Source organism: Phallusia mammillata, chromosome 1 (genome assembly GCF_965637545.1).
Source record: "Phallusia mammillata chromosome 1, kaPhaMamm4.hap1.1, whole genome shotgun sequence".
Classification (NCBI taxonomy): domain Eukaryota; kingdom Metazoa; phylum Chordata; class Ascidiacea; order Phlebobranchia; family Ascidiidae; genus Phallusia; species Phallusia mammillata.
The window spans coordinates 21,879,324-21,895,366 of NC_137252.1; the positions used below are offsets into that span (position 1 = coordinate 21,879,324).

General features: G+C 35.9%; 1 protein-coding gene across 1 annotated transcript; it reads left to right on the forward strand.

Moving 5' to 3' along the window:
• The first annotated feature begins 25 nt into the window (after positions 1–25).
• Positions 26–15,446, forward strand: LOC145204405 (prolyl endopeptidase-like). The gene is made up of 18 exons (XM_080076938.1): positions 26–102; positions 603–730; positions 1,658–1,753; positions 1,938–2,106; positions 2,166–2,267; positions 2,751–2,813; positions 4,059–4,138; positions 5,712–5,877; positions 7,324–7,419; positions 8,031–8,135; positions 8,437–8,622; positions 8,710–8,823; positions 9,059–9,207; positions 9,406–9,522; positions 10,427–10,522; positions 11,569–11,673; positions 14,058–14,286; positions 14,880–15,446. Exons 1-18 carry the CDS (start codon positions 37–39, stop codon positions 14,943–14,945), a joined length of 2,133 nt encoding a protein of 710 aa, XP_079933064.1. The 5' UTR covers positions 26–36; the 3' UTR covers positions 14,946–15,446.
• Positions 15,447–16,043: the final 597 nt, after the last annotated feature.

A 16,043-nucleotide genomic window follows, 5' to 3' on the forward strand; every position in this document is an offset into this window, starting at 1 on the left:
TAAACAAAACAATCAGTCTGTTTAGTTTAGGTCAAAATGGCATACAATTACCCAAAAGCAAGGAAAGACAACAAATGCATTGATGATTTTCATGGAACAAAGGTAAAAAAGTATTAGGAGGATTTATGTTGTATTTTATTTTATGTTGCAAAATAAAAGTTTTGCATTTCTATGCTATGAAATGTTTTATGTCCAAGTGATTTGACCACATTAAAGCAGGGGTCACCAACTTTTATCACAGCAGGCCAGATAGGTTTAAGAAAGACTTGGGGGCGAATATAACTTGAATGTCTAAATGCAGCATTTCCTGGATGTAGCCCTTTTCTGTGTCATGGGCAAAAGCTTTACAAAAAGTATTTGCACACAAAACAAAATCGTATAAAAACTTTTAAAAAGCAAAAAGTTATGGTTTAGTCCTGGAACTGTGGATATGTTTTTGAGTTTCATTGAGGGCTGGATGAGCTTGGTGACCCCTGTAGTCTGGTGCTATAAACTTTAAATTTTGTTTTGATTCATGAAGTATACAAATATTTATAATTTCTTAGTTACTTACCAATGTGGTAGTCAAATTTGCATTACAATTTATGTTTGTTTTGACCAAGGTTTGCGACCATTATACATGGATGGAAGATCCTGACAGTGAAGAAACAAAAGGATTTGTCGAAGAACAAAACAAAATTACAATGCCCTATTTGCAAAATTGTCCAGCCAGAAATCCATTTTGCGAAAGGTAACATATACCATATTTATTTGATACAAGTCATTTGTGGCCAGCAAAAAATGAAAGAAGCATGCTACAGCTGTAAGTATATTGCAAAACTAATAATCTTTCAAATGCACTGTACTTGAAAAAATCCAACCATTTTTGTAAATACCCGATGCATTTTATTCAGAATAGTTGTGCAAGTTAAAATGATACAAACAAATTTTTGAAACCCTAGTAAGGTTTGCATGTTGTATGCCAGCCTGAGCAAAAAAGAAGTTTAGTGGTTCGCATGATAACAATATTCAAACATTTACACTAGATCAGTGCTCTTCAACCTTTTTAGTGGCACGGAACCCTCAAAGTGTTTTGTCAAACTTTGCGGCACCCCATAAAATAATTTTAATGTAATACAAGTATCACAGAAAAAACATGCATTTTTACTTAGCACACCCCAAGCGCAAAAGTTGACTTCAATTAAACGATTCACTGAAACGCATTGCCATGTTACTTGGATCGGTCGTTTCTACATTTATCTCGCAACTTAGCCAAAGTGTGTCAAGACTGTGTTTATTACGTCGCAGTTGATCAATGGTGTAACCAAGATTAACTAGATCGTACAGGCGAGCATTGCTGTTCACAACAATGACATTATGAATCATTCATGTTGGAACCCCTGTAAGGGTTGTACGGAACCCTAGGGTTCCATGGAACCCCGGTTGAAGAGCACTGCACTAGATTACACCAGACACTCATGTATTAGTCAGAAACAATACAACAAAGCTTGAATTTACAATAAAGCATACTTTTGAAATCTAACAACCAAACATATTTGAATTATCTTCCGGGCTTCATTAAAAGTTTATGTTTTTTTAAAATACAGTTTAAAACAGATATTTTGTAGTATTGAGTATTGACCCCCGGCACAGTTTGTTAAAAAATGGTTTTGATCAGGATGACTGAGCTGTACAACTATCCGAAATATTCCTGTCCAAAGAAACAAGGTTCTAACTATTTCTTCTTCCTAAATACTGGATTGCAAAACCAAAGGTAATTGGCAACCAGGGTTAGTTGTCAGGCATAGCACAAATTTTATCCAAAATGCTGATGATCAAGATGTTTTTATCAAAAGAGGAAATAATTTATTGTTGAATTTAAGTAAACAGGTGATGCTACAAAGCAAGTACTGTATTAGCAAATAATAAGTTTTAAAGCAGCATAAAATTTGTTTCAGTGTCATGTATAAGCAAGATACATTAGAGAGCACTCCAACAACTTTTCTTGATCCAAATACATTGTCAGAAGATGGAACAGTGTCATTACGTGGTTACTCATTTTCAGAAAATGGAAAATTTTTTGCGTACGGTTTGAGTTCCAGTGGTTCTGACTGGGTAACAATAAAGGTAATAATAAAAGAATGGTTTTAAAGCAGTATTATTCAATATGATAATTACTGTTTCAGTTTAAAAATGTGGAGAATAATCAGGATTTACCTGATGTCCTCGAAAGAGTCAAATTTTCGTGTATGTCTTGGACCCACGATCATAAAGGCTTATTCTACAATGTAAGATTTCCTTTTTTTTGTTTTCTTGTTTTTAGAATTATTAGCAATTTTAATAGTTTAACTCCGGTTAATGTTTAAATTGCAATATATGGGAAAAAATAAGCCAAAATTATGAGTTTGATTGGTAAGGCCAAGAGAGCGATTTGTTTTAAAAATACAGAGCAACTACCAAAGTAACAATTACTGCAACTATTATTTTGTGATGTATTAAAAGCGCCTGCTGAGCATTAGTGGTTGGAACATGATTCCCACAATAGAGCCATTCATGTTCAAAAACGTGTTACAAAACATCACTTGCGATCGACTTAGGATCAGTCTGAGATTGACCAGTCAATAGCAATGGACAGGATGGGCAACCCTGGTTTAAACTATCTTCGTGACAGCAAATGAACTGGGAAACTCTTATTAACTATTTTTCAGGCATTGACAATAATAAAGTACCAATCTGATTTCAACCTTTGCTTTATTTCCTGTATTTGTTAGTGTTATTTGGAACAAGAAGGAAAAACAGATGGCACAGAAACAACTTCAAATGTGAATCAAAAAGTAGGTGCTTCAGCAATTCTATTTGATGCACAAAAATATTTTTAAATTTAAGCAGTGCGTGTGTGCGACAAATTGGATTGTATTTTCAATGACTGTAGTTTGGGTTATTGTGGTTGGTTATTTTATTCATTTGAAGAATCATATCACTAGCCATCTGCCCTTTAAAACATATCAACATGCAAACAATGTCTGACTTGAGCAAGAATTGATAGTTTGTGCTTCATAAAGCATGATTAGTATAATATATATCAATCACTGTGTTTAATATAAATCACAACACTACTACAAACTTTCTCATAACTAACTCTTGAAATGCATTATTTACAAATTTGCCTGTGTGAGTACCCATGAGTTTCTGCCTTCAGAAACAAACAAGGGTTATACTGAACATTAGCTAATATGGGACCTCTTATTTAATAGGTATAAGCAATATGTTTCAAAGTAGGTCAAACTCCATGTGCAATGGCAATATGTATTAAGCCAGGGGTGTCAAACTCGTGGGGTTCGGGGGCCACATTGCAGTTTGGAAATTATGACGAGGGCCGCATGTGGTTTTTAATCTAGTTTTATACACTTAAACAACCTTTTTGCTGCTGCGGCCGCATCGCAGATCCTTATTTCACCAACAGCCGCCAATTACCTGCTGGTTTTTATTTTAAAATTACAGATGTAATGAAATAAGTTTATATCACATATATACCAACTATTGACGCCCCGAAAGCCCAATTAATTTCCAACTTGGTGCACAGAGTGAGTTGCACAATATGAAGATCAGTTTTAATTGTTTATTACATCATAATCTATACTGTGACCCTGGTGGTACCCGTTTTTTCGCATTGTTTGCACACAATAGGCGTACAAAAAGTCTGACGCATATGGCTATTAGGCTGGTAATACTCTTTTCAGTACCACAAAATCTGTTTAGAGCAGTTTAAAAATCAAATATTTGGCAAAAGAGTTTTAATTGCGTCACGGCCGCCAGTACATATATTTTAATGAACATGTCCACAGCCGCACAATATCTGATAAAATAATACAATTGTTGTTGAGTGTTCGTGGGTCACATTGGAGGGCTTTGTGGGTCGCATGCGACCCGCAGGCCGCGAGTTTGACACCCCTGTATTTAGCCATCCTAAGCCACCCGACGTATTTGCTACCTTTAAATATTTTAAGACAGAAAATGAAAACTTTTAAATGACAAACTCCAAAAACACTGTAGAAAAATGTTTTTTTTTGTATTTCTAGTTGTTTTATCACCGTCTAGGAACAAAGCAAAGTGAGGATGTACTTTTTGCTGAATTTCCTGAAAATCCGAATTGGATGAGGTAATAAGCATCTTTTTGGCAAATTAAAAAATTACATTAGTTTAATCACAAACATTACTGCCAAGGTAGTGGTGTATATAGAATACATCATTCAGACATTTCGACAATCTCTGTTGTCATCATCAGTGATTGTCGAAACATCTGAACGATGTATTCTATATACACCACTACCTTGGCAGTAATGTTTGTAAATAAACTACTTTTCAAGTCCATGTATAGTGTTCCTAAAATAAAGTACATATTCAGCACTAAATGTTTTTTTCAAAATTACACAAAAACTACTTCACATTGTGAGACAGTTCTGGATACTTTTCACCTGCACCTGTTTAACTAAATGACCTTCATTTCACATTATTTTAAGTATGCTATAGTAGTTGTAAAACTATGGCATAATTTCTTACAACAATAACAATAGCCCTTGTGATTAATGTTAAGTTGCAGATTTGGTTATGGTGTTTTAGGTGACATATCACAATTGAAATCACAACCCATTTCTTGTCAATGTAAGCAATAGATTCATGTTAATGTGTGACGCAGACCATTAAACTGTTGTAGAATAACTAAGAAATAATAACAGTCAGCATGATAAAAGTAACTAACTCTAAATACTATTTTAAAAACAACTGTCTGGATCAAGCTTAGCCTGCCATTTAATGGTAAATATATAAACATTGGTTACAAAGTTTTGCCCCTGTGATTTTACAACAAATTACTGAATTATGGGTCCCCTTCCCTAAAGGGGACACATATTGATTTTACTCGATTTTTTTTTCTTTTCTTTTTTTTCTTCCCAAAGTTTGTCTGACCCATTTTTTTCATCAAATGTTTGATGGATTTGGATGAAATTTACACAGATGGTAGATATAGTTATGTAGGTGTGCATACCACTACATTTTTGTTGATAACCCCAGTATTTACCCCGCTAGCCACTTAAAATGGGTGAGTTTGTAAACAATGTCGGAATTGGCTGAAATTTGGATAGCTTGTAGAGTATGACATTTATAGGTGTCGATTGTTGTGTTCCCTGTAGCCCCAACATTTACCCCACAAGCCTCCAAAGTGTAAAACGTATTTGTGTGTTATGCTACTCTCACAAGGGCAACCAGTTGTACGTTACTTATTGGTGGGTTGCTTTGTGGACGTTTTTGCACCATGGCAGTTAGCAGGTTGTTAAAGCCCTATGACATCAGAAGCATTAATGGTTGTTGCTCAAAACACCTCTAGTGGTCGAAATTTTAAACATTGTCAGTTTGGGCTGAAATTTTGCAGTACTATAGATTGAGTCATTGAGGTTTCATATTTTTTTAGTTTGTGTGTCAAACACCAGTAACCTTACTAGCCCCCTAAAGTTTATAAAACATTGTCGGAAATGCACTATTTTTAACTTTACATGTGTGGGGACCCATGAGTTTGCCTGCAGAAACAACTAAAGTTATAAAAGACGATGGCTAATATGGGACCCAATACAAAATAAGCATAGGAAATATATTTATGTTTTCAAATAGGTTATAGTGTAAATGCAACAACAAAATGTGCTGAGCCACGTTTCTAGTTTTCTTTTACTTTCGTGCAGTGGCATTACAATCACAGATGATGGAGATTATGCTCTGCTTGCAATTAGTGAGGGTTGTGATCCAGTCAATAAACTGTGGTATATTGACTTGCGAACACTACCTGATGGAATATCCCAGAAACCAGACTGGGTGAAACTGGTTGATAATTTTGATGCTGAATATGATGTAAGTCTTTACAAAATGTAGGGTTGGCAAGTCGGTCAATTGATCATTTTTTTTTCATCAGAAATAAATGCCAACACAATTAGGGGACATATTTTTTATTTGCAGTTAAGATCTGCAGCGCAATCAAAAACAACATCATCATTCCATAAAAAACATCACTCACATCATGGCTTAATTTACTTGCACTTTTTGACTGACAGATAAAAAATCTAAAGTATTTTAAAGCAGCTGTGTAAACTTGTAGACGTACAGTACTTTTTCTGTAATTGATCAAAAAATTGTTTGCAGATATTTAGCTTATAATTGCCCCAAAATTATTTTATTTGTGAATTTCAGTGTAATTAATGAATCAAATATACAGGCACACTGGTGGGGCCATTGGGGAGGTAAGGAAATGTGATGCAGTCAGAATACTAGAATAGTGGTTTTCCTATATATTGCCAGTTTATATATACTACATCATATTTAACGATGTATCACATATACCATTTACTATATTTATAATGGATATATATTTGGCACCTACATTTCATTGGGGCCCTATCTTTTTCCTGGCACTTTATAACATAATTGTTTCTGCAAGCATAATCTAATGGGTCCCCATGCATATGCGATTTGGTAACAGTAAGAATAGGGCACAATCATTGTTAGATATTTACCAATTTACTATACCCATCATTTGATCTACACATATGATTGTTTTTGCAAGCAAAAACGAATGGGTCCCCACAGGCGCGTTTGTGCGGATTTATGGTAAACAAACATCCTGGTTATTTTTAGATTCTTAAGGAAAAACTTAACCAACTTTAGCCTTAACCCAACTTTAAAAGTTTTGTCCATATTCTTTTTGCATCATTATTGTCATATAATTGCAAAAAAACAGGGGGGGGGGAGGGGGCTGTGCGTGAACCAAGGGATTAAACAGGGTCAAAATTCACATAGACCATCTTTAGACCAATATCTATAATATGTGTACATTTGAAAAAGTTTGAACTATTCTTTTTTGACCAAAACGTGGGAACAAATCCGCATTAGACGGAAAAAAAGAAAAAAAAGGGGGGCTCGCCCTTTACTTACTTATGGTTTAAAAGAAGATTTAACTTCCAACTTTAAACTAAAACTGCAATTTAATAGTGTGCATAGTATTTGACCATTTTGAAGTATTTGACCGGTCAATTGACCATATTTTATTTGACAGGTCAAATACCCAAAAGCATCATATTTATGTTATTTGTGTTGGCATGTTGGTAATAATATAAATCCAATTCATCTAGTATATTCAATTGCAAATTTACTAAACTTTTTAAGCACACTGCCTGTTTGAAAAAACAGCACTGACCTCAAAAATGTGAATGGTGTTTGCGCAAAACTTTACTCTTATCTTAGCTTTTTCAAACATAGAAATTATGTATTAATAAAGCATACACATCGTATTTTTACTTCCAGTACATCACAAATGAAGGCGTGGTTTTTACTTTTAAAACCAACTTGGATGCTCCCCGGTACAAGTTGATCAATATCGATATTTCGATCCCACATAAGGTAAATGTATTTTTTCTGTGGCGAACTTGCAACGAATCAAATGCGTTGTTCTATATTAATATTCCTGAATGCGCTATTCCAAAACAATAAGTGGTGTCATGAGCTAAGTTCAACCCACAAGTTTTTGTTTGCCAAAAAAAGCAACAGATACTAAAACCGAATTCACACCAATACCGAGAACAAACCGGTTTTGCAAACCTCTAGGTCGTCAGTACATAAAGGTAGCGATTTTCTGCTAGAGCTGTGTTTTGTGTTTTAATGTCACCTTTACACCCAATTTTGATTGTCTAACATTTTAAGTTCGTGCCTTTTACGTTTCATCAACACCCTTGCAGCTTAATCGGTACATTTCATTGTTTACCTATCTCGCTTCGCGGCAAATAGTACTCCTACGTTTTATTCATAATTTTATTGCCTGACTTCATGTTTTATTAATGGAAACATTAATATGTTTAAAAAACAACGCGTAATCGTATTTCACATGTAATTTTGTTGCTCACGCCAATTTTTGCACTAAAAGCAGCAACGTACAGTGTTAATATCATCTCTGGTTGATCAAAGATTTCGTGCACAAAAGAAAAACAAATATTCAACATTGTGTGCGTCTGCAGGATAATTGGAAGGAATTACTTGGAGAGAATGAAAAGGATGTTTTAGAATGGGCGACATGCGTGAATGGAGACAAACTGATTGTTTCATACCTGCGGGATGTCAAGGTAAGTGTATCATAAATACAGGTGTATGCTGGCAATTTTTAGTTTTTTATGTTGTGTTATGTTATGTTGTCTTTAATACAACATCGTTGCTTAACACAGCAAATACAATTTTCGCAACTAGCCTTTCTTTTACTCGCCCCGACTCGCCAAAGGTTTAATAAATTCAGTTCCAAGCAAACTTACACGTGATGATAATGTTTGAAACGATGTACAACACAACAGTTATTATACCACTTCCGAGGACCAAAACTTCTGTATGTTTGTTAAGAGATTAAAAACCAGTTTCAATTAACTTCTGCAGAATGTTCTAGAAGTGCGTCATCTTGGAAATGGTTCCTTAATAAAAAACCTGCCACTGGATGTCGGCACTGTGGTGGGATTTTCTGGCAAAAAGAAGCATTCGGAAATCTTTTTCATGTTTATGTCATTTCTCACTCCAGGGATCATCTATCGATATGACTTTGAAAGCGGAGATAAAAAGCCCAGTGTAAGTAAATATATTCATAAAAACCTGCCTCGATTCTAGAATATAAACAAAATTTGTAGAGAATGCAATGGTTTTGTTTCTTTTAAGATTTTTCGTAAAATTGAAGTAAAGGGATTCGATGGCTCGTTGTTTGAAACCGAACAGGTGTTTTACTCTAGCAATGATGGAACAAAAATTCCGATGTTTATTACACACAAAAAGGTCGGTAATGCTGTAAATTGTAAGTATAACAGTATTTGTGTTTTGAAACAAATGCGTTCAATGTGATTACCGAAAATGCGTCACTTCCGTACAAGTTTGTTTAATGTAAAACAAATGTTTTCAATTTAACTCTTTATGTCACTGTATATGTTTGAATGTAAAAATTGATGCAATTACTTTTATCTTATTCATCACCATGTTACAATATAAACCTGCAAAGTATAACTTTTCAAAGGGAATAGAGTTGGACGGCAGTCATCCAACGTTATTGTACGGATATGGCGGTTTTAATATTTCAATTACGCCAAGCTACAGCGTGTCTCGAGTCATTTTCATGCAAAATCTCGGAGGGATTGTCGCTATAGCGAATATTCGTGGAGGAGGGTATGTCGTATGTTCCGTACTTGTCTATGCGTGATTCACATCAGCCGTTCTTTACAAAACCTAGTACTAAGTTCAAAATATGTTTTTGTGTATTTTAACATGCAGTTAAACTTCCAACTGAAACAAATAAATAGTATATGTATTGTACTTCATGTAGTTCCACATGCGAGCTTTTTAAATTTACCATGCGTTTTGCAGTGAATATGGCGAAACTTGGCACAAAAGTGGAAGTCTCAAGAATAAACAAAATTGTTTTGATGATTTTCAATCTGCAGCTAAATATCTTACCGACCAAAAGTATACGAGTCCTCAAAAGTAGGTTTCATGTCTAAATTAACTAATTGTCTGTCTTTGTTGTGTTGCGTTAGATGTTGCAATTGTACTGTCAGCTAATAAAAAAACAAACAGATTTTGATTGTGCGTTGTCATCTGATCCCTGTACTGAACGGTATTGTATTATGAAAATAATATGTCTTGACATGGTCATTTAATTTCTTATTATGTATAATCTCAATTACGTTGCAAATTGTTTCGGAATTACGAGTCCGAATGGTACATTGCTGCTGCAGTCCGATAATAATCAGTGCCGGATAAACCATTAGGCAAAGTAGGCACGTGCCTACAGGCCAGTCAAAAATCCAGGCCACTTTACAACAACGATCTTTGTGACAATGATTTGGCAACACTAATAATTCTATTTTTTTAGTTGGCAACCCTGATTTTCGGGCCACTTATAAAATGTGCCTACAGGCCAGCAGACCCTTAATCCAACACTGACAATAATCATGCATTTTTTTCCTATTTTGCCAAAGTTGAAAGATAAAGTGCGCGGGAATTTCCCGTGTTACGTATCACGATGGCAAATATTTATGAATGAGATGTGCGTGGGTGTGTTTAACTTTTCATAGTCACTTATCAATTGTCGGCTTGGTTAAATATTATTAAGCGCAGCGCTCGAGTGCTATGACGCGGCAAAGTGCGTCGTTGTTTTGATGTCAAGCATGACCGATTTAACGAGTTGCGCAATTTGTGTGAGGCTGATGAACAGAATCTTGTCAAAAATCCAGGACCTAATGTTAATGTTGTAAAACTGTTTTTTTATCCTGAATCAAACATATATACATTACATGTCATTTGTTAATATACGTAAATATGGTAACATTTCGAATCTTGGCCATTCGGTTAAACGCGTTGAAAAAGTGTTAATATTTTTTGGCAGGATTGCAATAAACGGAGGTTCTAATGGTGGATTATTAGTCGCAGCTTGTATCAACCAAAAACCACAGCTGTTTGGGTGCGCAGTCGCCCAAGTCGGGTAAGAAAATTGCTTTTTTGGTAGCGCTTGTCCAGCTCACGTACTAAGCTTACTTAATTTAAGTAGTGATTTAAGTAACTTAAATCAGTGACTCCCAACCGGTGGTTAACAAAATTACCCCCGAAAAAGTATCTTGACATTGTGCAGAAGGTAATTACATTATCATTTTTAGGTTCTGTGACATCTTCCTGTTAGTTGGTAGCTTTTTGAAAAGTGGGTAAACAAATAGCATTTGGTTGTTATTAGGAGTAACAGAAAAAAAAGGTTAAAACAGAATTAAAGATTTCCTATAGCGTAGGCGTATCACAGACATCCAGAAAATGACTACAAAGGCTGTTATCAGCGATCAGTCTTGTTATCGTACAAGCGTATGCCCAATGTAAATAAAAATAGCTTTGCCACAATGCACAGTGCTCTTTCTGAAAGATTCATGCTAATTATGTTTTTTTTTATAAACTCTGGTCAACTGATGTAAGCTTGCGTACCAATTATTGGTATACCCCTACCACAGCTGGGGACCACTGCTGTATACAATTCAAGCTTACCGCGGCCAACTTTAAACAAACTCATGAGTATAGCTGAAAACGTGTCGCGCTCTCGTTTAGGCCTAATTTGTTTGTATGGTATGAATTAACTGGCGCTCATTCGTACATTTTGCTATTTGCTTCATTAAACCTTTCAAAGTAGAAATCACAAACGAACGTTTGCTGCTTGCATTGATTTTTGCATGAATCCGCGCAGATTTTATACTAACCACATACAAGCTCACTATATAAACGGCCCAAATTGCTTTTTACTACGGACTAAGTTACTTTTAACGTGTCCCCAAGTCTCAGAAACGATATAAAAACCAATTATACGACCAGCATTTAAAGCATTCTATTGTCCTGAAATAATCGGAAAGTTAACCCAACCACAAGTGTGAAATGAACAGTCGTCTCATTCACGCTTGAGATTCGGCGGAATTTTTTGTGCCAAAAAATGTGATTGATGACGTCACAAATCTAGGTGCTAAGAGCAAAAACTGAAATGCTCGATATTTGCAGAGTGATGGATATGCTCAAGTTTCACAAGTACACGATCGGGCATGCATGGAAAACTGACTTTGGCTGTGCCGACGAAGATAAGGAACAATTCGAGTGTCTTTTCAAGTAAGTTAGGTTGACAGGGTTTTTTGTTGCTTGATGAGTAAAAATGAAACTGAGTATAGCGGCGAACTGTTTGCTAAATCTTATATCCCTGTCTAGGTTCTATTCTAGATTCTATTCTAGTTTTAGGGGGTGTAAACTTTTTTTATTCGCCAATCATAAAGGGGTTTCGACGGTAATTCCAGAAGCTTGTAATTAGTCATATTGACTTTTTTTCCACTGTCCTGCAGTTTACATTAAATATTGTACAGGTATAAACATTCATACTACAAACTCAGTTGCACGTTAGCTTTTTAAGAACAAATGAACAAACACTCAAAAAAACTTATTTTCGTCGTCTTGATTAAAAAAACAGCTTTTACTGTGAGTTATATGTTCCAGTTGCTGAAAACGCTTAAAAATTTATTAGTGACAAGAACAAGGTGGAAAACTCATGAACTTCTTTTTTTGGTCGCGCAAACGTAACGAAACTGCATTGTATCTAAAAAAAACTGTGAAACCACACAACATGTGACAGTTTATTTACTGATAAAGTGCAAAATACCACAAATCGATGTGTCACCATTAAAGAGCTGACGCCATTTTTGTCACGTGACTATCAGACTACGCGTTTGTTTTTTCGGCCACAGCCAAGTCGTTGTAATCAGATTTCGCGGAAAAGTGGCTTAATTAGATTCGACAAGGATGCACGAAGACGTTATCATAAATCCGACTGTAAATTCTCGCCATGTTTATATATTGACACGTGATAGCATCATCCAAGATCACGTGATCAGACAAAACCTCACATCATCAGCTTTCTATTGAGGCTGGACAGAATAATGTTTATATTAGGTCTCCGACGACCTAAACTTTGCTAAGACGAGTAAAAGCGCCGCACCACAAGAGACTTTGAAATATTGAAAGAATATTGCAAAGTTCAGCTGTAACTTAAAATGTCAAAACATACCCAACTTTGATGATGAAGTTAATGCGCTGAAAAGTAAAAATATTGCAGAATACTTTAGAACTGAAAGTTACTGAATAGCCCAAACAACGCTGCTCAGCTGTAAAATCTGTTTTTAATGTTTAAATCAACAAACGGAGTACGACGAGTGATAAACCTAATTGAAAACGTTAGATGCAATGGGTGAATGTGACAAACGTTTGTTGGGAGGGTAAAGACGTTTGGATACTTTTTTGTTGTACTTAACCTTACCGCTGGGTAACACAATAGGCCTAAACATCTCTTGAACGTCTTGAACTATCCATGACCTTACCGCTAAAAAAGACTGAAAAGGTATAATTAGCAGTAAATCAAAAATAGTTGCTTGTCTCATCAGACCGTAACGTTTGAATTATACGACCGGCCTTAAAACCGGATTATTTATTTGCAGACATAAATTTTATCGTCTGTGTGGATTAATCATTAAAAATTCACCCATGTTTGCGTGTTATTTGGTTTTTGTTGTGAAATGTTCTGTCAAGGCAATTTTGCTGAGGAAGTTTCGGTTTAACTCCATGCCAGGATTCCAGTTTTTAATATTTACCTGTTTTTTTTTCACAAGGAAAGTAAAGACTTGCAAAAAAGTACGAGAACGTACAAAATTAATGTAGATGTAATGTTATCCGACCCATTATAAGCAAAGTATGGAAAATGTGAAGTCAAATGCAGCATTTAAAACTTGTATCACAGCCCTGTCTTCGATTGACGAACATTTACGTGTACTTTTTTCTGCTTTTTATTATTTGAATTTGTTACATGTTTTGTGGAAACTGTACACTTTCTGGGCTCCTTATATTTTAACGTTTCAAATCCAATATTATGTCTTATTTTGCGTCTAAAACAGTCAACTTATGTGGTCGAACTTAAACCGGTAAGCAGCTAATCTAATGGAAAACCTAGCACTGTCTTATTTATTTAATGGTTTAGTGTTCTGTCTGTTGTTTTGTTGCGCTAAATTGTGTGTGAACGCACTAGCTTTAACCGCAAAAATCGCAACAAAACGTCGCCCAACTATTAAGCGTCTAAAACCTACTCATTATTTCAATTAACTTGTCGCACCTCTTGCATGTAACGGAATTTTATTCGCTAATCGAGGCATGGCAGAAAGAATTTAATTTCCGATCATAATATTAAGACGCGGTAGAAGTCTATGACCTGCTATTTGTTTGTATAATTAGACAGTTTGTAAGAAGTTTTGTCAAATGTTTTCCAGCTTATTGATGGTTGTGTGATAATTTTTTGACGTATATACTATGATTCAGTATTGCTACATCATATTAGTAACCTTGTACTAACAAATTGTCCTGACATTTTGCAGGTTTAAATTAGTGTGGTGTTTTAAAAAAACGTGCTTTCAAAAAGATGTATTTAACAAAAGCTCTCGTTAATTTGTTTCCTCTAGGTATTCCCCTATTCATAACGTACAAGTTCCTCGTGGTGCAAATGTGCAGTATCCTTCCTTGCTTCTAATGACGGGTGACCATGACGACCGAGTTGTACCTCATCATTCGCTCAAGTACATTGCACAAGTTCAAGACATCATCGGTGCAAGAAAAGAACAAAAAAACCCACTACTTATTCGCGTCGACACCAAGTCAGGCCACGGGGCCGGAAAACCGACGGCTAAAGTGGTAAGTGTTATCTTTGTATTGGAGTAGAACTTGAATTTAAGGTTTTGTGGCGATAAACGTTACTATGCGGCAAAGAAGGGAACAGGAAAAATTGAAGCTTACTTGTTCCATAGTTGCCTTCTTAACACTAGGCGATTTTTCATATCCAAATACTAAAGTCACTCACTCCTTACAGTCAAAATGTCAGAAAGTTTTGCCTGAAACGGCGGCATAACTCAGCAATAGTTAATCAAAATACAAATGCGCAAATCAATTGGCAAATATTACGGGCGTTAAATATTTTTATCCACGTCTTGAGTTTACGCAAATACTAACATGCTATTTAAAAGTTGTTGGTTCGCGGTCGTCTTTTTGTCACCAAAAGGTTAAAGTCGCAAGACCTCCAAAAAACGACCCTTTACTGCAGTAAACAGTTAGACATCTGCTGAAGCAAATTTATTCGGGCTTTAAGTTTGGACACTGAAATTCAATGTACCGATTTATTTTCAAACTCTGCGATTGCCCGCACCGACGACCAAATTGTTGCCAGTAGTCTGCCGGAGTATTTTTACTGTAAAATGTAAAAAAATCTTAACTAAATATTTTATGACCAGATCGAAGAGGTGGCAGACATGTATGGCTTTATAGCGAAAAACTTGGAAGCCGACTGGTCGAGTTAGACGTGGAAATCTGCCCATGTTCGTCTGTGCAAGCTTATCGTCTCTTATCTGAAGTTGTTATGAAGCGCACCAATGCTAATGCGTATACATTAGATCCATTACCATTCCCTTATCTGCAGAACTTGTGCAAACTTTTACGTCTCTGCGTTTTAACAGTCTTTAAATCACGGTTGACACGCGCAATTTTTGCGCCATGGTTTGTACATGCAGCTTAAATGGCATTGTGAAATACCAATGACTTTGGTTAACATGTTATTCATTGCGTGTGCTTTATTTTGATGTTCAAAGATATCACAGAGATAATTTCAGAATCCCCTAAAATACCAGTTAAGCACGTCCAAACACAGGCAATTACGATTGGCGCGAAGTGCATATTGCGATGCTTGACCTAGAAAATCTATTTTAATTTGAGCTTTGTGCCAAATTTAGTACAGTTTACTCCTTTTGAAACGCTCCATCGCAAATGCTTGCGCACAATAAAATAAACCAAACAGCTGTGAAGGAGTTTTGCTCTTGTTGCGTGCAAAGTCGGAACGGTGCTGGGACCCTAATTGCTGCTCGACGCGGGTTTGTCGGCATAGCGAACGGGAGATTAATGTTGTTTACCTTTTCGGAGCGCTGAAGCGTAGCGCATTGCTCAACAAGAAGAGACAAGCAATGAGAGCGCCGTACTGCCGCCACACGTGTGCACGACAGACCCGCGCAACTTTGGCTTGTTCTTCGGTAAGGCTGATTTGCGACACAAAAACTGCTAATTGCAGCAGCATGTGCGTGTCAAACCTAATAACATTTCGTGGTTTTACAGAGACTTGTCCATTGGATAGTTAAATCAGTTCATGCGTTTTTTTTCCAGGACGAATCACATTAAAGTGTGAAATTTGCCAATTTTAAAATAAATTCCATCTGCAATGTCCCCAAACTTAAATTTTACTTTCACGGATTTTTAACTGTTGAAATTCAAAATGCTTGGCAAAAAGGTCAAACCTTGACAGTTGGCCTGTAGTACAATGAAAATGTGTAGCAGTAATGAAATTTGTGTTCATTGCACAAATGTGTATGTTTAGGTGACTGGTTTTGTCAATCGAAACCGCTTCGTGT